The 23,659-nt window shown below is 39.8% G+C and overlaps 1 protein-coding gene across 1 annotated transcript in view; it reads right to left on the bottom strand.

Annotated features, from left to right (window-relative positions):
* Window positions 1–1,105: 1,105 nt before the first annotated feature.
* DNAJC12 (DnaJ heat shock protein family (Hsp40) member C12) overlaps window positions 1,106–23,659 on the bottom strand; it is a 35,406-nt gene continuing 12,852 nt past the window's right edge. Inside the window, exons 2-5 of the mRNA XM_028109660.2 lie at window positions 21,688–21,766; window positions 14,029–14,168; window positions 8,814–9,018; window positions 1,106–1,646 (exon numbers count right to left, since the gene is read on the bottom strand). Coding sequence (XP_027965461.1) covers window positions 1,552–1,646; window positions 8,814–9,018; window positions 14,029–14,168; window positions 21,688–21,766 — 519 coding nt within the window. The 3' untranslated portion in view covers window positions 1,106–1,551. The remainder of the gene's footprint in view (window positions 1,647–8,813; window positions 9,019–14,028; window positions 14,169–21,687; window positions 21,767–23,659) is intronic.

The following is a 23,659-nucleotide window of genomic DNA, read 5'->3' as shown; positions in this document are numbered from 1 at the left end:
ATCAAGATTTCACACACAATAACAGGGTGCCTGGCTGGCTCACTCACTAGAGCATACATACATAATAAAACAGTAGGAATATAACTAAAACATAGTGCTTACTATGTGCCAGGCATATTCTAAACACATTGCATACTTGAAATTAATTTGATATACCTCTGTTAAACTATAAGATAAACAGATCCAGCTGTCCCCTAACCAGGCCTCTCCTGAGACAACTCTGTGAAGAGCCCCATGTCCAGTCTGGGCTGAGCTTGAGATTTATTCCTCCTCACACCAACTCCCACACAGGTCCTTCCTCTTTTTTTTTTTTTTTTTTTTTTTTAGGGGTGGGGAAGGGCAGAGGGAGAGGGAAAATTATAAGCAGTCTCCACCCTCCAGCACGAAACCCAATGCAGGGCTCAATCTCACAACCCTGAGATCATGACCTGAGCTGAAACCCGAGTCAGGTGCTTAAACAACTGAGCCAACCCAGGCACCCCCAGTTCTTAGTCTTTGAATGTTCTTTGAATAAACACTTTATTTTCCAATAAAATTAAAAACAAGCCTTAAAAAACTACTTTGTTTCTATTTTTGAAGTAAAATTTGCAGATATGGTAACAATGCCAAATCACATTTTACTGAAGTGGTAAAAAAAAATTTTTTTACAAGAGAACAAATCTACACCTTTATTTACTTTTCATTAAATTTAAACCCTTGAGGGGTACAGCATCATACGGATTCTGTGGCCAATGGCTTTAGCAGGAAGGTTGTTTCGGTATTTGGCACAAACCATGCCACTGTTTCCATGAGCACGAGTTACTTTTCCCCAGATTACTCTGGGGTTTTGTTTGGTTTGCCACCAGGAGTCACTGTAGTGTTCTTTGCTTTGTACACATAAGCACATCTCTTGCCTAGATAGAATTCCGTTTCATCCCGAGCATTAACAACTTCGGTTTTAAGAAGAGCTGTGTGCTCCCCCTGGTTCCGGAGACCCCGCTTATAGGCAGCAAAAATGGCCTTGGACCACAGCCTTCCAGACATTATTTGGCATTATAGGAGTCCTGTTCCCAGCAGGCTGCACTTATTTGCACCCAAAGTTCAGCAACAAGAAATTACAAATTGATTGTGAATTTTGGGAAGTTATTTATTTCGCTCTATAGGATTTAGACACATAATTTCACATTTCATTTTAAGTCAAGAGTCAGAAAACATTTCTTGTACAACCAGCACTAAGAGAGATCATGGTATATCAATGAATTATTCAAATACAGAGATAGCTTTTTAAAATGGAGTTCTATAAATAACATTAACAGGAAAATACATACCATACAAGCTAACTTTGGATCTAAGAGCTTTAATGTATTCAAATATTAAAAGAAACTAGTCTGAAATTTTTCTCATTTAAAAACACATTATGATAGAATGGGTTTAAGGATAGAGGAATCAATCCCTACTGAGTGATTCACAAACATGACAAAGAAACATAACATTTTTAAGATTTAAACAAGGACTTGTTGGCAGCACAGGAGATGGTCTTGCTTTCTGTCTCTCCTATCGAGCAGGGACTTTTCATATTTCATAGTTTCTGAATTTCCTCAGGAGTTCTGAGGGAGCATCCCTAGACCAGCGGAAACGTAGGTGCCAAGAGTTCACATCTGAAAAACCTTTAAAGCACAGAAGAGATTTTAAAATCAGAAAGGTAGGAAAAGAAAAGTCACAGTGTCAAGGCAAAATAGCTTGCTGATAAGATTTCACTGCAATAAATAAAATGCAAGAGTAAGTCTTTAATATGGATTATCAATATCTTATAGAAACTGATTATCTTAAGCAGACTTTTGAATCCTTTTTTCAGCACACACACACTTTGATTTGGCCTGGTGCATCCATTCATTTATTCATTTGTAAAGAAATATTTATTTAGCACCTATTACATATTTCCAGCCTCTATGCTGAGTACCGTGAAACAACAGTGCATGTCTCCTGATGGGGGTCACAGAAGAATCCAGAAAACTATTAATGTGGCCAAAAAATAAATTAAAAAAAATATGGAGGGAAACACATAGGAGAATGGGAGACCAGAGAAAGGCATTCAGTGTGGACTAGGTAGAATAAAGGTAGAATGAGAAAAGACTTCTGGAAGGAAGTCACATTCAAAGTGACCGGGAGTAGGAATTAGCTAGACCAGGGTGTCTCAAACTTGCATATGCATAGTCATTACCTGGCGATCTTGTTATATGGCAGATTCTGATTCTGGATGTCTGGGGTAGAGCCTGAGATTCTGGATTTGTAAGGAGCTTCATTCCCTGACCACTTGATCCAAATAGTACCCAGCCCCCACCTCCATACCTCCCTGACCCCTTACCCTGCTTATTTTTCTATAAAGCCCTTGTGAATATTTGATATTAAATATTCATTTATTTATATATTATATACGGGGAGACCCCATTCAAAAAAAAAAAAAAAGAGGAAGGGACTTCTCTGTGGTCACAAAACGTAACAGTAAAATGAGGAGTAGATCCCAGATTTCTTTTCCCTTTGATTTATCTACTTTGATTTTTTCTATTTTAAAATTTTTATTTTTTGAGTAGGCAGTATATTCACATGGCTAAAATTCAAAAGGCACAAAGATTTACTCCAAAAGTCTTCCACCTTCCTCTTCTCTGATATTCCCAGTAGACAAATTTGTTACCAGTTGCCTGCCTATCTTTCCAGAGATAGTCCAGGTATATAGAAGCAAATACATGCACACATTCTCCAACACCACCTTCCCACCCCTTCTTTATCCTAAATGCTAATATATGGTCCATTATTCTGCATTTTGACTTTTTGTTTCTAATATATCTTGACGTTTGCTCTTTATCAGTATATGAAGAGCTTTCTCATTCTCTCTTACAGTGTAGGAATATTCTATTGTACAATATACAAAAACACAACCCTACTAAGGGGCATTTATTTGCTATTCTGCAGTGAGTAACATGGCACACTAGTCATTTTGCACATGGGTGATCTGTAAGATAAAATTTGTGAAAATGGGATTGCTGGGTCAAAGTCATTGTGCATTTGCAGTTTTAATAGACATTGCCAAACAGTTCTCCATAAAGCTTGACCCAGCAGCAGCCGATTTTCCTACACCCTCATTAACACTGTGTTAACAAACAGTAACCTTAGCCAGGCGGATGAGTACAAAAAACTTAGTAACCTTTGCCAAGACAGATGAGTAGGAAACAGTGCAGTTTTAATTTGCCTTTCTCTTGGTATGAGTGAGTTTAAGCATCCTTTCATATGTTCCAAGGCTATTTGTGTATTTTCTGTTCTATGAACTATCTGTTCATTTCCTTTGTTCATTTTTTTTAACTGGATGGTTGATCCTATGTCTCACTGATTCATAGAAGCATACATTAAGAGAAGTTATCATTTCACTAATTACATTGAGATTAACATCTTTTTATATGTTTAAAAGCCACTGTATTTTCTCTCCTAAACTATTTATATAGTTTCCCTCCGTTTTTCTTTTGGATTATTGATCTTTCTCTTCTTGATTTGTAGAGCCAACTTTCGAATTCTTATCAGCAAGAATTAGTTTATATGGATCAAAGAACCACATGTGCTTAAATGATTAATAATAAAAGGATATTTATAGATGTCTCCAGTGGTGGGAATTTGGGCAATTCACTTGCAAAGAAACTGGAAACAATTTTCCAACAGCTGCCAAAAGTAAAAGGTCAATGGTAAAGGATCTCTGGAAATACAGATAATTTATTCCACAATAGTAAGATTTCTTTAACTCTAAACAACTTTGTTAAAAATTAAAGAAAAGGTCATTTTCCTTCTCTACTAGAGGGAGGGTAAATTGGCATTCAATTTGGCAAAATTTATCAAACTCATTAAAATGTGTAAACTTTTAACCCAATAATTCTACTTCTAGAAATTTATCCTAAGGAAATAATCACAGATGTGCTCAAGGGTTTAACCATAAGGATATTTATCATGACACCATTTATAAATCTTTTTAAAAATCAAGAAACAATCTAAATCTCCAGCAATAGAAAGTTGGTTAAAATCTTTGATATAGTCATTAACAATTTTTTAATATTTATGGTCATAGAAAAATTCTCATAACATATCACTAACTGACAGAGAGTTAGAAAACAGTTTATAAGGACGCCTGGGTGGCTCAATCAGTTAAACATCTGCCTTTGGCTCAGGTCACGATCCCAGGGTCCTGAGATCGAGTCCCACATCCGGCTCCCCGCCCAGCGAGGAGTCTGCTTCTCCCTCTCCCACTCCCCCTGCTTGTGTGCTCTCTCTCTCTCTGACAAATAAATAAATAAAATCTTAATAAAAACAAAGGTTACAGAATAATGTAGAAAATATGCTTCCATTGATATTTTAAAATATTATCTAAATATCTGATCAGAAAAATATGCACAGAACAGTTGACAGTGGTTTTTTTAAGAAAATGATCCGTTTGTACTGTCTTTAGAATTATCAGAGAACTCTTAATCTCAGGAAACTGAGGTTTGCTGGAGTGGTGGGGGGTGGGAGGGATGGGGTGGCTGGGTGATGGACACTGGGGAGGGTATATGCTGTGGTGAGCGTTGTGAATTGTATAAGACTGATGAATCACAGACCTGTACCCCTGAAACTACATAATACATTATGTTAACTTTAAAAAAAAGAATTATCAGAGAAAACAAATTTAAGAATTTCCTTTTAGGGAAAAAATAAAAGGAAATTTCTGAAAACCTGTGATTGAAATACACACACACACACACACACACACACACACAATATGTACAGTATGATCCTCTTAGTTTTAAGATAATATGAAAATATACCAAAAGATCAAGAATAGATATGTCTCTAGGTGTTAAGATTACAAATTGTATTTTCTACCTTTTGTTTGGCCACATTTCTCACATTTCTACTGTAAATATACTTGTTATTTTGTAGTTTGAAAAAGGTGTTTTCTAGCTTGGGTTCCAATAGAAATAGACCCCCCAAACAAGAATTCGAATGGAAGAGGCTAATTTGTTATTTGTTTTTCAATAGGCTCCACACCTAACATGGGGTTTGAACTCACGACCCCAAGATTAAGAGTTGCATGCTTGGGCATCTGCATGGCTCAGCTGGTTAAGTGTCTGCCTTTGGCTCAGGTCATGATCCTGGGGTCCTGGGATCAAGTCCCACATCAGGCTCCCTGCTCAGCGCAGAGCCTGCTTCTCCCTCTCCCTCTGCCCGTCCCCCCTGCTCATGTTCACATGCTCTCTCTCTCTCAAAAAAATAAATAAAATCTTAAAAAAAAAAGTTGCATGCTCTTCTGACTGAGCCAGGCTCAATAAAGTGGCTTAATTTGAAAGGTGATTCAAGGAGGTCCTGGTGAGGGACTCCTGGGTGGCTCAGTCGGTTAAGCATCTGCCTTCAGCTCCAAGTCATGATCCCAGAATCCCGGGATCAAGTACCGTATCAGGCTTCTTGCTCAGCCGGGAGCCTGCTTCTCCCTCTGCTTGCCGCTCCCCCTGCTTGTACTCTCTCTCTCTCTGTGTCAAATAAATGAAATCTTAAAAAAAAAAAGAGGTCCTGGTAAGAAAGTAGGGAAAAGAACCAAGTTTATAAAAGGTATATTATCAGGCAAGTTGCTACCCTGGGCAACTGGGGCTTGATTGCATTGGAGACCCCTGGAAGACAATATAAAAACCCCTCAGAGTTAATCCAATTTGAGAAGTAAAGGAGCCTCCCATTCACATTCATCAGTATCTGATGACTACATCCAAAGGTGTTTATTCCCTGGCACTTACTGCCTAGCCGGCTCAATTGCCAGAGAAAGCCCTTTGGTAGAAACCATAGAGTTGGTTGGCAATGGGAAGGCAGATGTCCAGAGACTATGGCAGCACACATCTGCTACATAGGATCTTTTTTTTTCTTAATTCCAGAGTGTTACACAAACTATTTTATTCTAGAATGGCATTTATCAGAAGCCATATTTATTGCATATTTAAGTGGAAGGAAAGGAAAAGTGAGATTGTCTCATACACCAGTTTTCAGAGGCTGTGCTCCATATTTTACTGGTTGCAGTGAAGAGTCAGAACAGGATGGGGACTATGTGACAGCGTTCATCACAGAAGAGGCATCAAAAGGCAACCTCCAAAGCAAATATCAACCATTGCTTAAGGAAATTAATAAATATGCGGAAAAGGTATGTGAGAAGCCACTCCGGACTCGGTAAAGCTCACATGAATAATATTTCTTAAATGTTGATGTTACAGACATTTACGCTGCAGTAAAATAAAGTTATAAATAATCATACGACTGCACTTTGGTATATCAAACTCCAACTTTACGGTGCTAGTCATTACAGCCAATAATCTCTTAAACGGCATTAAGAAATGGTAAATGCAGTTTTTAGTAAAATTTCATAATTCTTATTCTCCAACAACAGCTTCTCAGAACAATGACCCTCCTCTCACTGCTCCCCCCCCCCACATCCTGCCTTCATTCCTCAGTCACAGTAAGCGAACATACTTCACCATGTGAGGGCATCAAAACTGACATCACACATGGCACACCTGAAACTAACATAGCACTGTATGTTAACTACACTGGAATTTAAAAAATAATAAGACAGGAGTACCAAAAAAAAAAAAACCCAAAAACCTGACATCACAATTTATTTTGAGTAAATTACAATCTATCTATCCTGTGGAATACTTAACCTGCTGTTTAAAAGGACATAATAAAAAAATAAAAATAAAAATAAAAAAAGGATGAGTTCATTCTAAATCTAAGAGTCTAAGGAGAGGCCCCATAATAATAAAAGCTAACACCAAAAAAAGCACCTACCAGGTACCTGGTCTAAATATTTTACATAATTTATTTATTCACTACTCAAAAAAACCATAGGAGGTAGACACTAATGTTTTGGCCATTTAATAAGAAAACACAGATACAGAGAGGTTAACTTGCTTGCCAAAGGTCATGCAACTCATCAGTGGAAAAGCAGGGATCTGGTTCCAGAGTTTGTGCTTTTCAGCACTGTGTAGCAGTATAACACCATTCTTTATTTTTAAAGCCCTCATGAGTGAACATATATTTCTATATGCTTGTATTAGCATAGAGAACAATGTGGAAGGAGACGCACCTGGGCATCTGCACTGGTTACTTCAGGAAATAGAAGCAGAGAACGATGGGAGCCTGGGGTAGACATTAAGTCATTGTCTATATATGATTCTTTGAATTTTCTAATAACAAGCTCCTATTAATTGGGGGTTTTTAAATATTTAAATAACTAGTTTTTTAAAGGAAGAGAAAATTTCATAGAATCTGATGCAAGGGATTCCAGCCCCGTTCCTGAGTCTCTGAAGTGATCAGCCACAAAAGCCCCCGCCCCCACCGCCCCTGCCCCCCCCCCCATTTCTGGTGAACTCAGACTAGGTCTGAATCTGAAACAGAGTCACAGGGAGGCCCTAGGGGTTCAGGAAGCACAGATCTGAACATTCCAGGGCTGAATAGAGAAACATCTGTATGTTTGCTTGTGCGTAGGTGTTTGTATGCATGTATTTGCTTAAAACACTGTTTTTTCTTGAAATTCGGGCTTCTGCTTTGATCAGTTTGTTACATTATAACCATGCCCAGATATGAGGCTTGATGTAATCAATGTGCAGACTCCACAAAGGGATATCTTGAGTAACCAGCACAGACACCTGAATCACACCCTGAGAATCCTTATTCTAGCAGGTAATGAGCATATAGAAGTTCTTCCCAAAGGGAGATTTCAAGTGACTATTTCTAGAAAGACTATAAGTCACCACAAACTATCTAATTATCTTCTTTTCCTCACAAGGACCCTCAGGAGCCTTTGGTTTAAAGGCTAAATTCTAAAGAGGTGTTGAATCACAACCCTGAGAATCAAGCAAGAATCTGAAGGACAATGACAGTGTGTGTACATAACACACCTATAGATCAACACAGAGGGATGGCTGGAGACACAAAGAAATGATAACAATAGCTGACATTAACCCAAGACCAGCTTGGTAGGTGAATCACTGTGCTAAGCATTTTGCATGGATCTCATTTAATCTTCATGATAACTCTATGAGAAGGTACCATTATGATCTTGATTTTATAGATTAGGAAACTGAAATCTAGAGAAGTTAAGTAACTTTTACCAAGTAATAGAGATCATACGTAGTAGAGCTAGGTAGTGTACCTTGGGAGCTTAACCTCTATAATGCACTGCTTCATTGGATCTATATATCATTCAGAATGTCTACAGAGATACTTCCAAATAAGGTACCTTCTCAAGGTAGTGCAATGCCTTACAAACAGACTCTGAAGCCAAGTTGCCTTAGTTCAGCCCCCTCCCCTGCTGTATACAAGCTGTAGAGCTTTGGGAAAATTACTCAGCCTCCCTGGACTTCAGTTTTCTCATCTGTAAAATGATAATAATATTGGTGCCAATCTCACAAGCTTGTAGTGAGGATTAAATAAATTAATGTATATGAAATGAATATAAGACAAGATAATACATGTAAAAGTAATGCACAAAAGAACATTCCTGTACATAGTAAATACCCAATAAATGGCAGTGTTATTTCAGTCCAGCAAAAGACACTCCCAGAAATGCCTCAAATTTTCCCTTGCAAGGAATGTATGGAGGAATGTGTCTTCCAGTGTCTATATCAGTGCCAAGTAAGTATCTTTTAAGGTGATAAAGCAATCCTTTAATTTGGCACTACTATTTAGTTGGAAGAGGCTGAGAATAAATACATTATAAACCAAGCCCTTTAATTTCAGACTTTCTTTGTTCTGCAAAGCTGCATGACTACACTTACTTGGAGAATCAGGATTTTGTGGGGAGAATGACTTCTCCAAGGACTTGGATTCTTTCTGCTCCATTTTCTCTGTGATTGAACCCAGCTCCTCTTTCTTTATATCTCTTTGCTTGTTCCATTCCTCATTTTCAATCTTGTCGGTATGAGGCTGGTCAGATTCTTCCAGCATCAGATCTTTTTTACCTCTGACAGTCCAGTGCATTGACTACATTAATTAAAAGCAGACACATAATATAAAATCAAAATTATATAGTATTCTATATTTAAAGTTCAATGTGTGGTAAAACCTGACCTACTATTATGAATTTTTCTGTAGGTTTTATTTCAAAATAAAAATGTTAATTTTGGGGTGCCTGGCTGGTTCAGTCAGTGGAGCAGGTGGCTTTCGATCTCAGGGTGGTGGCTTTGAGCCCCAGGTTGGGCCTAGAGCTTACTGAAAGAAAGAAAGAGAAAGAGAGAAAGAGAAAAAGAAAGAAAGAAAGAAGAAAGAAAGAAAGAAAGAAAGAAAGAAAGAAAGAAAGAAAGAAAGAAAGAAAGAAAGAAAGAAAGAAAGACCTGGGTATCTCAGTTGGTTAAGCAGCTAAGTCTTGATTTCAGCTCAGATCATGATCTCAGGGTCCTGGGATAGAGTCCCGTGTCAGGCTCCACACTCAGCCAGGGAGTCAAGTCGCTCATGGATTCTCTCTCCCTCTCCCTCTGCACCTCCCCCTGCTCATGCTCCCTCTCTCTCTCTCCAAAATAAATAAATAAATAAATAAATAAATAAATAAATAAATAAATAAATCTAAGAAGGAAGGAAAAGAAAAAGAAAGAAAGAAAAAGAAAGAAAGAAAGAAAGAAAGAAAGAAAGAAAGAAAGAAAGAAAGAAAGAAAGAAAGAAAAGATGGAGAACTTGATTGGCTCAGACAGTAGAGCATGCAACTCTTGATCTTGGGGTTGTAAGTTTGAGCCCCACACTGGGTGAAGATATTACCTAAAAATAAAATCTTTAAGGGGCACCTGGGTGTCTCAGTAGGTTGGGTGTCCATCTCTTGATTTTAGCTCAAGTCATGATCTCAGGGTTGTGAGATCAAGCCCTGCATAGGGTTCCATGCTCAGTGGAAGTTTGCTTGGGGTTTTCTCCCTCTGTCCCTACCCCCACCTCTCACTCTAAAATAAATAAATAAATCTTTTTTAAAAATAAAAATGAAATCTTTTTTTAAAATATTAATTTTAGGGGCTCTTGGGTGGCTCAGTCGGTTAAGCGTCTGCCTTCAGCTCAGATCATGATCCCGGGGTCGTGGGATCAAGCCCCACATCAGGCTCCCTGCTCCGCAGGAAGCCTGCTTCTCCCTCTCCCTCTGTCCCTGCCCCCAGCTCATGATCTTTCTCTCAAATAAATAAATAAAATCATCTTTTAAAAATGCTAATTTTAAAAAAGGGCAGTGGCCTTAGCTGGGGCAAAAAAATCTGCTTTTGGTTTGGTTGATTGGGGTCTGTTGTTGTTTAGTTTGATTCCTTTTTCTGCATGTGCAGAGTAGAAGAGGCTAGTCATTGGCATCCTCTGTGGAGGGAAAGGATATTGGGAAGGTCAGTGAAAAATAGAAATAAGAAATGCAAGAATTCAGGGCCCAGAGAGCTGAAAATGTGGTCCCTCAACATCACAAGTCAGCTAAGTGTCCTGTACAGTGTATCTACTCCGCGTCAGTACTTCTTGGAATAAAAGTGCCTACTATTTTCCTTAGATGGTGTTGAGGATTCATGACTTACCTACAGTAAATGCTTTGATAGCCAGCAAAGATATTCTGAGATAATAGTTTTACTCATCCATCTACTTTATAAGAATAAAATATTTTATGGGGCGCCTGGGTGGCTCAGTCGTTAAGCATCTGTCTTCGGCTCAGGTCATGATCCCGGGGTCCTGGGATCGAGCCCCACATGGGGCTCCCTGCTCAGTGGGAAGCCTGCTTCTCCCTCTCCCACTCCCCCTGCTTGTGTTCCCTCTCTCGCTGTGTCTCTCTCTGTCAAATAAATAAAATCTTTAAAAAAATAAAATAAAATATTTTATCATCAGACCCTTGTATCTGCTGATCCCAATTAAAGAAATACACAGGGAAAAAAATCCCAACTGTATCTAACCTCATATTCAGGTGGCTCTCGTGCTTTGTACTTCAATCAAAGGACATGTAAGAGCGATGCTAAGCAGCCTGGTTTGCTGGGACACAATTAGGTCTCATGTCTGTGTTTACAGAGTGTATTTCTCAGTTCCCCTAAAATATGAACTGGGCAGAACAACATTTAACATCAAGCAAACTAGTGTGGAATGACTCAGTTCAAATGATCATCAGTAAAAATATCAGATGATAGCAGCAGATAGAGACTAAGAGGGAGATTAGGGGCGCCTGGGTGGCTCAGTTGGTTGGGCGACTGCCTTCGGCTCAGGTCATGATCCTGGAGTCCCAGGATCGAGTCCCGCATCAGGCTCCCTGCTCGGCAGGGAGTCTGCTTCGCCCTCTGGCCCTCCCGCCTCTCATGTGCTCTCTCTCATTCTCTCTCTCTCAAATAAATAAATAAATAATCTTGAAAAAAAATAAGAGGAAGATTAGGAAAAGGACAGTCTGTACAGCAAAATAATGAATTGCCCCAGACAAAAACAATCACTGTGTGCAGGGGGTGAACTAACGCTAAACAGACACCAAGACTGGGTGCAAAGGTCACTGTCCTACAGTCCGTGAAATTGGTATGTTGTTTATTCTACCTTCTCCACTGACTTGCTTACCAGCTTTCTTTTTTTTTTTTAAAGATTTTATTTATTTAATTGACAGAGAGACACACACACACATGCACAGCGAGAGCAGGAACACAGGCGGTGGGAGCGGGCGAGGGGGAAGCAGGCCTCCCGCCAAGCAGGGAGCCCCATGTGGGGCTCGATCCCAGGACCCTGGGATCATGACCTGAGCCGAAGGCAGTCGCTTAACCGACTGAGCCACCCAGGCACCCCGCTTACCAGCTTTCTTTAAGGTGTTTTTCCCCCTAGGAAGTCGTTTTTTAAAATTCTGGATGTTGGGGCACCTGGATGGCTCAGTCTGTTAAGCATCTGCCTTCGGCTCAGGTCATGATCCCAGGGTCCTGGGATCAAGCCCCGCATCGGGCTCCCTGCTCTGCGGAAGCCTGCTTCTCCCTCTCCCTCTGCTGCTCCCTCTGGCTTGTGTGCTCTCTCTCTCTCTCAAATACATAAAATCTTTAAAATAAATAAATTAAGTAAGTAATTTAATTTAATTCTGGACCTTGTTTAATAATAAAAAATTGTGCCTACATGCCAGTAAACATTAAATAGACAATAGAAAAATAAATAAATAGAAAAAAAATCAATTGACTCGTGAGCCATGGATCAGCTGAATATTCAAAATTGACTAGTTGTTTTTATTCTGGATCAACATGAGTGAATTTTTAACTTGTCTGGGTGATCTTTGACATGCTTTTGGATAACATTCAATTTGGACAGACCGCCTTCTCAACAGGCCCAAAAGGTGTTGAATTACGAACTGTTTCCCCTCTGACTGGGGAAAGTGTAATCAAACGGGCATAGTAGGAAGCTTCTCCGGTTGTTTGTAGCCAACTGGACTCACGCCAAGGACACCTCACTGAGCCCAGGAAACCAAACACAATTAGACAAATAGACTCATGTGAAGGTAACTGGCAGTCCCAACAAGCCTTCACAGAAGCAATCAATGTCAAACAATCAATTCACCAAAAATGTGTTCCTATTAACTTTTTTTTAAAGGTTTTATCTATTTATTCACGTGCGAGAGAGAGAGCACGAGCAGGGTGAGGGGCAGAGGGAGAAGCAGGCTCCCCACTGAGTGCTGAGTCTGATGTGGGGGCTCAACCCAGAGCTCCACCCAGGGCTCGGGGTTTGTGGCAGGGCTTGACATCAGGACTCTGAGATCATGACCAGAGCCCAAGTCATATTTTCTCTATAATATATAAAGGTTGGGGTGCCTGGGTGACTCAGTCAGTTAAGTGTCTGACTTGATTTCAGCTCAGGTCATGATCTCAGGATTGTGAGATCAAACCCCAGTTTGGGCTCCATGCTGGGCATATAGCCTGCTTAAGATTCTCTCTCTCCCAGGACGCCTGGGTGTATCAGTTGGTTAAGCATTTGCCTTCGGCTCATGTCATGATCCCAGGGTCCTATGATCGAGCCCCACATCAGGCTCCTTGCTCAGTGGGGAGCCTGCTTCTCCCTCTGCCTGCCTCTGTCTCTCTCTCTGACAAATGAATAAATAAAATCTTGAAAAAAAAAAACAGATTCTCTCTCCCTCTGCCCCTCCCCTCCTAAATATATATAAATATACATATTTATATATAATATGTTTAATAATATATACAAATATATATTTTTATATACTGAAATATATATATAAAGGTCAATGTAAGAACAAAGTAAGTGTATAACACAGTAATTATAGTGATTATTTTTATATTTAGTTTTTTAATAGCATGAAGAAAGAGAACACAATGATTTAAAAAGTCTCTCTGCATCATCCAATGACTCTTTCACCAGAATTTGTAACAAGAATAAATTTAAAATAATTTACAGCTTTCTTTAATTAATCAGGCTCTTTTTTATGGAATTTATAAGCCTTGAGAAGAGAATAGGCCGATATGAACTAAAAAGATGGAGGAGATGAATTTGCATTGGTTCAAAATTCAGCAGTATTATATGAGCAACTTGAGAAGCACAGTTGTCAGAAAGTATAAAACATAAATGCTAATGAGGAGTGTATACACTGACTCAAACAGCCAAGGAGAGACTTACAATTGTAGTCATCAGCTCTTCTGGTGCTGACCCATTGAATTCCCCTTCACAGGATTTGTGGACGCTGAGTTATATCTAGATTCCACCAGCTTCTTGGTCTTCTCCGTCCTATTGCCTATTGACTTTTTTTTTAAGATTTTATTTATTTATTTTGACAGAGAGAGAGAGAGAGAGAGAGAGAGAGAGCACAAGCAGGGGGAGGGGCAGAAGGAGGAGCAGACTCTCCGCTGAGCAGGGAGCCCAATGCAGGGCTTGATCCCAGGACTCCGGGATCATGACCTGAGCCGAAGGCAGATGCTTAACAACTGAGCCACCCAGGCGTCCCTGCCTATTGACTTTTTAAGCTGCTACATGAGTCTCATCCATGGGCAGCCTGAGCTTCATGAATTCACTACATCCCAGAGAGGAACCTACCGTTTTCACAGAGTCACTCAAAGCTTCCCACTGCTGGAATGGCATCGACATCTGGCTCCTGCGCCAGTGGTCATAGCGAGCGCGACTCTCTGTATTAGTCAGAATATCCTTTGCCTTCTGCAGTTTCTGAAAAGTCTCCACTGGAAAACAAATCAAAAGATGAGCACTTCTCTCTTGAAGGAGTTATTTTAAACTCCCAAGCAAAGTGATCTCACTGGAATAGGTCTGTTATTTACTGGCTATGTGACCTTGGGCCAGTTCACCTCTTCAAGCTTTCATTTCCTCACGTGTAGAGTGAATTGCAAGGACAAGTGAGATCATGTATGTAAAGGGCCTGGCTCACAGTTTATCCACTCTCTTCACTGAGCTCCAATGATGTGCCAAGTGCTATTCCAGGTGCTGATGACACAGGTGTGAACAGGAGACATGAACTATTTAGTGGGATTGACATTTACAAACACCAAAAAAATTATAGTTTTGTCTACTAGGAAGAAAACTACCTTTTCCAGTGGTAGTTGTGAGGAAGGGTAGTGATCAGGCTAGAGGAACAGTGTAAATGAAGACTCTAAGGCAGGAAGGAGCATAGTGATTTAAAGAAAGTAGAAAATGCCCATGTGACACAGGGCTGGGAAAGAACAATGAGGAAATGAGGAATGGGCCTGTAGAGTAGACAAGGGCCCAGTCATCCAGGACCTTAGAGGCCTAAGGATTCTGGTCTGTTTTTGTTGTAAAAACAATAAGAAGTTATTGGGAGGGTTTAAGCACAGGAAGTAACATGGTAGGTGGTTGATAAATGGTAGCTTTGTTGCTGATCTATTTGACCAGATGGCATGCAATAGAAACCATCCATGTCCCTTTTGTAAACACTTCCAATGTCTCTTCTGCTCTTCAGTGAAGCTCCAACTTTCTATAGAACAATACACAAAAATCAATTGTGTTTCTATACAGTAGCAATGAGCAATCTGAAAGTGAAATCAGGGAAGGAATTCCATTTACAATAGCATCAAAAAGAATAAAATACTTAGAAAAAAATAGTAACAAAAGAAGTGCAAGACTTATATATTGAAAACTGTAAAACACTGTTGAAAGAAATTAAATATCTAAATGAATAGATATCCATGTTCAAGGATCAGAAGACCTAACATTTCTAAAATGGTAATATTCTCCAAACTGCTCTATAGATTTAATGTAATCTCTGTCAAAATCTTTTTTTGTGACAAGTTGATCCTAAAAATCCATATGTACAGGCAAGGGTCTCAGAATAGTCAAAACAATCTTGAAAAACAAAAACAAAGTTGGAAGAACTCACACTTCCCAACTTAAAACTTTCTACAAAGCTACAGTAATGAAAACAGTGTGGTACTAGCATTAGAGTAAACATAAATAAATGGGATAGTATGAGTCCAAAATAAATCCTCAAATTTACAGTCAAATGGTTTTCTTTCTGTTTTTGTAAGATTTTTTTTAAGATTTTATTTATTTATTTGAGAGAGAGAGAAAGAAAGAGGGCACAAGAGGGGGAGGGTCAGAGGGAGAAGCAGACTCCCTGCTAAGCAGGGAGCCCAATGCGGGACTTGATCCCGGGACTCCAGGATCATGACCTGAGCCGAAGGCAGTCGCCCAACCAACTGAGCCACCAAGGTGCCCAAGATTTTATTTTTAAGTAATCTCTACACCCAGTGTGGGGCTCAAACCCACAACCCTGACAGCAAAAGTTGCATGCTCCACTGACTGAGCCAGCCAGGCGCCCAAAGTCAATTGGTTTTCTACAAAAGTACCAAGACCGTTCAACTGAGGAAAAAATCATCTTTTGGGGGCACCTGGGTGGTTCAGTCAGTTGAGTGTCTGACCAGGCATTCATATGGTTTACTTCCTCCAAATGTCATCTCAGACCCTGTCTTGTAGAGTGGGGTCTTCCCTGACTATGCTATATAAAATGACTGCCCACCAGCCCCATGCCTTTATCTCCCTTGCCCTACTTTACTTTTCATTATAGTACTTGCCCCCAGCCATTAGGTAGTTTTTTATGATCTATCTCCTCTACCACAATACAAACTCTGTGGAAACAGAGACTTTATCTGTTTTGTTCTCTGACGTATCCTTTGCACTGAAACAGCATAGCCTGTGCTCAAAAGGTATTTGTTCAATGAACCAATAAGTGAATGCTTCCTATCTTGAGTGTGAGAAAGATAATATATAGTGCTATTCCCTGAGCTCCAAACAGCAAAGAAATGACACATATCATTAAAACATTTTGTGAATTAGGAATATTTTAATACTATCAGTGGGAAAACTAATTTAAATTGCCCTGATAGTGTTTAAAAATACCTCATGGGGGGGGGTGCCTGGGTGGCTCAGTCCGTTAAACTTCCAACTCTTGATTTCTACTCAGGTCATGATCACGGGGTCGTGGGGTCTAGCCCCATGCCGGGCTCCATGCTCAGCGCAAGTTTCTTTGAGATTCTCGCTCTCCCTCTCCCTTTGCCCCTCCCCCCGCTCACATGCACTCTCTCTCTCTTTCTAAAAATAAATAAATAAATAAATAAAATCTTTGGGGCACCTGGGTGGCTCAGTCGGTTAAGCGTCTGCCTTCTGCTCAGGTCATGACCCCAGGGTCCTGGGATCGAGCCCCACATCAGGCTCCCTACAGGGAGCCTGCTTCTCCCTCTTTCTCTGCTGCTCCCCCTGCTTGTGCTCTATCCCTCTCTCTCTCAAATAAATAATAAAATCTTAAAAAGAAATTATTTAAATAAATAAAATCTTTTTTAAAAAACCCATGGGAAGTAATCCAGAGTCTCTCAAACAGGTGTTGAGGCAAATGTACAGTCAATACTGACAGTATTGAAAATACTGAAATATTCTGTACCCCAGTTGGTAAAGAATTGCTATTCCTGAGCCCCCATCCTCCAAACACCACCACTTTTAAGTGTTTCCCCAACAAGATACTCCCTGCCACAGCAAGGTCCCTCCAAGACCCTGCCCCAAAGCTGGACAGCACAGTACCTAATAGGCCATTAACTATTTAATATCACCACTGGAGGTAGTAGCCATTAGTGAGTTAAAGGGAAGACCCTAAAGATGAGGCTATTGAAAACTACAGGAAAATAAATAAACTAATAAAAAGCATCTTGCCATAGCAGCTTGCTCCAGTGAGTAATCCTTCTACCACTGATGACAATTTAAATATCTCACTGTACAAATAAGATGTCACTTTTTCCAAGGCGAATAAAAAGCTCATTAAATTATCACCACAGATGCACATGCCAGTTACTACTACAGCAGTGTTTATAAAGATTTACATATTTATCTATGAGTCACCTTCTCTTTGCACATTACTGTTAGCCTGGTTTCAGAGTCTGCAGAATGAAAGTAGCCTGCCTGGGATTATTCTGATGTCAATCCTTCAACAACAATTGATAAGCAGAAAGCTAAAGATACTTTATTTTGCCTGATACCTGGCCTTTCCTTCTTCCATCCTCTCTACCACATTAAAAATGAGTTTGGGTTTATATTTGTGCTTTAATATGTCAGCTAATCAAATGAGTCACACAAGATAAACATTTACCAGTTCTGGTAAGAGAGATCTCATTTTACAAGCTTATATGAGCAAATGATGCCAGGACCTTTGAGAGATATTCTGTTTTAACTCCTAGATCTACTCTGAAAATACAGAGGTTCTTTTAAATTCATATTTCATAATTGAATTTGTATTATTATAGTCACCTTTAAATGTAGACCACTTACAATTACTTGAAAAATAATAATAAAAACATAATGTCAGACCATACTATGAAAAAAATATGGAAGAAAATATACCACTGTTAATAGTGGTTCCCTGGCAGGGAGCGATAAGAGCAGACTTTCACTTTCAACATTATTTATTACTGTATGTTATTTTTATTCAAAGGGGAAAAAGCAATTAAGAGTTTTTAAAGTGAGAAAGCATGGAGACATGGAAAGATATCAGTTAGCAAGGACAAGGAGCTCTCCTTCAAATATCCAAATGTCATTGCAGCCTACAAATCAATAACAAAAATACCATTTCACAGATCTTTAATTTAGTCTGAAATCCCTTTCTTCAGGGTCAGGGAGAAGTTAATAAAGCATTTGCCTGAAACATTTACTGTCATGCACATACACAGGATTGGCATGAGCACCAGCCAGGAGTTTTGTGCTCAGTGACACAATTTCTACAGCACACCGGGTGTGGAACCTGCTAAAGATTCTCTCTCTGCCTCACCCCCAACCTGCTCTCATGCACAAATGCACATGCACTCTCTTTCTAAAATTTAAAAAAAAAAGAAATTTTTTTTATCTTGGAATGCTGTATAAAAACAAGAAAAGAAAGTCCACTGAATCATAATTGCCAACATTCATTGAGCATGCAAGCTACCTCATTTGTCCTTCATGTTAGATGCATGAAGCAATATATTACTGGTCTACCCATTTTTCCTATGAGAATGCTGAGGCTCAAGAGATTGCCCAAGGTCAACTAGCTCATCAGTGGGATCAAGGAGCAATCCAGACAGACAAGACTGTGCTCTATATCTACTACTCCATCATGCTAGCAAATTAGTAATTATAGTGGAAATGGTTGAGACTACACTTAATGAACCAAAAAGGTATATATATATACAAGTTTAATTGCTCCTACAGGCAGTTGCTCTATAAACTTTCACCTTGATGAAATATGTTTCAAAATCTGCCTAAATGTAGTCTGGATTTCTGCCAAACTAAAATTCAGCATCTGGGTGAATTTTTGTTTAATATTTTTTAAGATTTATTTATTTATTAGAGAGAGAGTGCACGCACGCATGGGAGAAGGGGTAGGGGCAGAGAGAAAGGGAGAGGGAAAGAGTCTCAAGTGGACTCCCTGCTGTGCTCAGAGCCCAATGTGGGGCTTAATCTCTTAACCCTGAGATCATGACCTGAGCTGAATCCAAGAGTTGGATGCTTAACTGACTGAGCCACCCAGGTGCTCTGTTTAATATTTTAAAACATTTTTATCAGTACCCTTAATCCTTCTTCAAGTGTATAAAGAACCACTTACATTTTCAGAAAGTCATATCAATCCAAATTGAGTAAATGGATGCTTGAACAGATTTGAAAACAATTTCTACCCACAGGTGGACTCATCTATCAACTGCAAGCCTCACAGGGGAAGATATTGATGTCTGTGTACCTTTCATTTTAAACAATACTTACATTTAAATGTTTCTCTGAACAAGAAGCCTCGAGGTAGCCCATATGTGAAAACTCCCATTACTATGGCAACCAGAAATGGCAATGATTGCACAGTGATTCATCGTGTATCCCAAATAGAAATTGTTTGCCAGGGACAGAGAAACAACTCAAAGCCATGCTTTATTGAAAAAGAACCCAGTTAAAGAATAACCTGGGGTGGTGGTTGTTTTTAAGTGTGTATTAAATTTTTATACTTTTATGTTAGGACATCTATCTTTTTTTTAAAAGAGGGAGAGAATGCAAGCTGGAGGGAGAGGGAGACTGAGGGAGAGAGAGAATCCTCAAGCAAACTCCCCACCTGAGCTCAGAGCCCCATGCGGACTCAATCCCAGGACTCTGAGATCATGACCTGAGCCGAAATCAAGAGTTGGCCACTCAACCAACTGAGCCACCCAGGCGCCCCAGGACATTTATCTTAATAGTAACTCCAGTTCAAAGAGGTAATTAATATGTCTCCTAAAGAAATGTTCATGAATTTATTCATTCAGTCATTTAATAAATGATTTGTACAAAGTGTCCTCCATGGTAGGTGCTATGTGAGGTGTGGGGCATATTAACTGCAAACAAGATAGCAGGAAGCCTGCCTCACTGAGCTTTCAGTATGACTGACAAGCAAACAGGCAAGGAGACAGTGTGATACACAGTTTTCTGCCTGATGTATAGGGTGCTCTGAGTAAGTGGGGCACAGGTGACTTCCCAGAGGCAGCGATGGCTAAGCTGAAACCTGACACAGGAGTGACCTAACCAATCAAAGCAAAGCAGAGAGGTGTGCAGGCCTCAGAGGGAGCCAGACAGAGGAGGCAGCAGGCATAAAGGTTTGAAGTGGAGGGGCACCTGAGTGGTTCAGTCAGTGGGTTAAGCATCCAACTCTTGATTTCAGCTCAGGTCATGATCTCAGGGTCGTGGGATCAAGCCTGCACCAGGCTCTGCACTGGGCATGGAGCCTGCTTAAGATTCTTTCTCTCCGGGGCGCCTGGGTGGCTCAGTTGGTTAAGCGACTGCCTTTGGCTCAGGTCATGATCCTGGAGTCCCGGGATCGAGTCCCACATCGGGCTCCCTGCTCAGCAGGGAGTCTGCTTCTCCCTCTGACCCTCTTCCCTCTCATGCTCTCTATCTCTCATTCTCTCTCTCAAATAAATAAATAAAATCTTAAAAAAAAAAAAGATTCTTTCTCTCCCTCTGCCCCTCACCCATCCCCTCCCCCGCTCTCTCTCTCTTTAAAAAAAAAAAAAAAAGGTCCAAGCTCTGAAGAGTAGAAAACAGGGCATGTTAAGGAAAAAAGGTAGTTCTGTGAGGCAGAAACATGGAGTAGTGGGTATGGTGGTGGAGAGAAGATGAAAATGTAGAGATGGGCAGGGGCAGGGAGCACATGAAGGGGCTTGTACCTAAAAGGCCAGCAATGACAAAGAATGAACTATCTCTACATGTACAAAATGGGCAAATATCACAGACAAGGTAAAGCAAAAGAAGCTACACACAAAGGAGGACTGTATGATTCCATTCATGTGAAATTAATTCAAAGCCACACAAAACTAATCAGTGATAATAGAGATCTTAGGAACCTTAGAGCAGAAGAGAAGGAGTCACAACAGAGACAGAAAGATCAGCCTGCGAGGTTGGAGGAAAAGCATGAGTGTTTATCTTGGTATCTAAGAGAAAAGTGTTTGAAGGAGGCATGGTCAACAGTGTCAATTTCTGATGCAAACACAGGGAAGATAAGAATTAAAAAGTAACCCTTGGATTTGGCAGCCAGGAAGTCCTTGGTGGCTATTCCAAGAGAGTTGAGGAGGAAGTCAGACTGGGATAAACTGAAAATTGGTGAAGAAAAGTAGAGATAGCAACTGTGAACTTCTTTCTCAGGAAGTTTGGCTCTAAAAGGAAAGAAAGAAGAGGAGCAGGAGGGAGACAGGTCAAGGAAGGATAATTGGTTTATATTTTTTTCAAGCTGAAATATACATAAGCATTTATGTCAAAATTTATGATAATGGAATTTAAATTATGATGAAGAAAAACAAAAGTATGAATATATTATCATATGTTCTACAGAGACATATTCAGTTCCCCAGAATGAAGAAAATACAGCAAGGTTCAAATCAAGGCAATCACCTGCTACAAACATACTTAAGACATGTTAACACTCAAGACCTAGTGAAATAAAGCATAAAATGGACACATTTTAAACCAGGAAGCAGCACATTACAGCTAAAGAAAAATGGAAGTTCAATACTATTGGAGAAAAGATCCTACACAGTTCCTCCCCTTCTGCCATCCAATGGTGCAAAAACATTCTTGGGCATTGAATGAAAGAATAAGTGTGAGCATAACATACAAAAGGAAATTTAGTTATTATTCAATAGCTTTTTAGTTCTAGATGCTATTCATTTTCGTGGGAAACAGGCATTATTAAATACGTACCAGCTTTGGAGTTCTCAGGATGTTTGTCAGGGTGACATTCCAAGGCTCTGACTTTAAATTCTGCCATGATTTGTTCAACCTAAAATAAAAATCAATGTTTAAAATAAGGAATCCAACTTAAATGGCATAAAGGAAGAAGCTGGGCATCATTCCTTCTCAAAACAGCCGTATTCAACCCAACTTTTTCTTTTGATCCTTATATTTGTATTTTGACTTTTTTTTTTAAGATTTTATTTATTTGACAGAGACACAGTGAAAGAGGGAACATAAGCAGGGGGAGTGGGAGAGGGAGAAGCAGGCTTCCCACAGAGCAGGGAGCCCAACGTGGGGCTCGATCCCAGAACCCTGGGATCATGACCTGAGCCGAAGGCAGATGCTTAACTAACGACTGAACCACCCAGGTGCCCCTTGACTTTTTACTCTAAGAAATAATTTCTTCTAGGGACACCTGAGTGGCTCAGATGGTTGGGCGTCTGCTTTCAGCTCAGGTCATGATCCTGGGGTCCTGGGATCCAGCCCTGCAAAGGACTCCTTGCTCAGCGGGGAGCTTGCTTCTGCCTCTCCCCCTGCTCATGTTCTCTCTCTCTGTATCTCTCTGTCTCAAATGAATAAATAAAATCTGAAAGAAAGAAAGAAAGAAAGAAAGAAAGAAAGAAAGAAAGAAAGAAAGAAAGAAAGGAAGGAAGGAAGGAAGGAAGGAAGGAAGGAAGGAAGGAAGGAAGGAAGGAAGGAAGGAAGGAAGGAAGGAAGAATTTCCTTTATAATAAAACTCAGAAAGCATCCAATAAAAACTTCTATCTAAATAATAGTCTGTGATGACAACTGAACTGCATTTAGATGACGGCCCAAGACACCTGTAAGCCTAATATATATTTAAATGTCAAAAATAGTCAGATAGGTTTATCCTAAGAATACATAAATTTAGATGTGTTCACTCACCTGAGTTCATTTTTTTCATCATCTGAGTTCTTTAAAAGATGCTTAGCCATCATTCATTATTCAAGGATGAGTGTCTAGTTTATAAATTATCCATTATAAAGTTCCCTCTTTCTGCCTTTGCCCCCTCTTTTTTCTTTAAGAATTTCGAAAAAAAAAGAATTTCGCAATTTTTAAAAAAGGACAGAATTCAAACCTGTTAATTTTGTTACCAATCAACAGTGTGGCTGGAGACTTTGATTGGGAAAAGAGAAACTTCTCCCAAACTAACATAAGGCTTGAGAGGCATTTTGATTTGATTTGATTTCACTCAGCCCTTTAATCCTTGTTACCATGAATCATCAAGACTTGTCTTTGTTAATTGTAATTCCAATGACAGCAATGGGAGACAACAGTGGTTATGTGGCTCAGCAATCTGATTGCTTCATTTTATTTATTTATTTATTTATTTAAGATTTTTATTTATTTATTTGAGAGAGAGAGTGCACGCACAAGAGAACAGGAGAGGTGGAGAGGGGCAGAGGGAGAGGGAGAAGCAGACCCCCACCAATACAGGGATAGGTGAGGGGCTTGGTGAGGGCCTCATGAGGGGCTCGATGCAGGGCTCCATGAGGGGCTAGATGTGGGCCTTGATGCGGGCTCGATCCCAGGACCCCGTGATCATGACCCCAGTGGAAGACAGATGCTTAACTGACTGAGCCCCCCAGGTGCCCCTGATTGCTTTGTTTTAAATCCCAGTTCTGCCCTGAGACTTTAGGCAAGTTATGTAACTTCCATGTGCCTTGGTTTCCTCATCTTTACATTGCATGCTGGATAGAAATAGGGCCTTTAACACAAAGCCTAATCATAGTAAGACCTCAATAATAATAGCTAAAACCAAAGGTCAGTGGTTAAGTAACTTGTCTGAAATCACTTAGCTAGATACTAAAAAAGCTGAATTTTTTGTTAACTAAGCAGTTGGACTTCAAATCCAATAATCTTAACTACTGTTTTATACGGCTAAATTCTTCAGGCTTAGGGACCTATTATCAAGTTC

The sequence above is a fragment of the Eumetopias jubatus genome, unplaced genomic scaffold, assembly GCF_037043125.1.
Source record: "Eumetopias jubatus isolate StellerSeaLion01/CBP00866 unplaced genomic scaffold, mEumJub1_p1.0 scaffold_17, whole genome shotgun sequence".
In the NCBI taxonomy this organism is placed as follows: Eukaryota; Metazoa; Chordata; class Mammalia; order Carnivora; family Otariidae; genus Eumetopias; species Eumetopias jubatus.
This window is presented reverse-complemented; position numbering and strand designations above follow the sequence as displayed.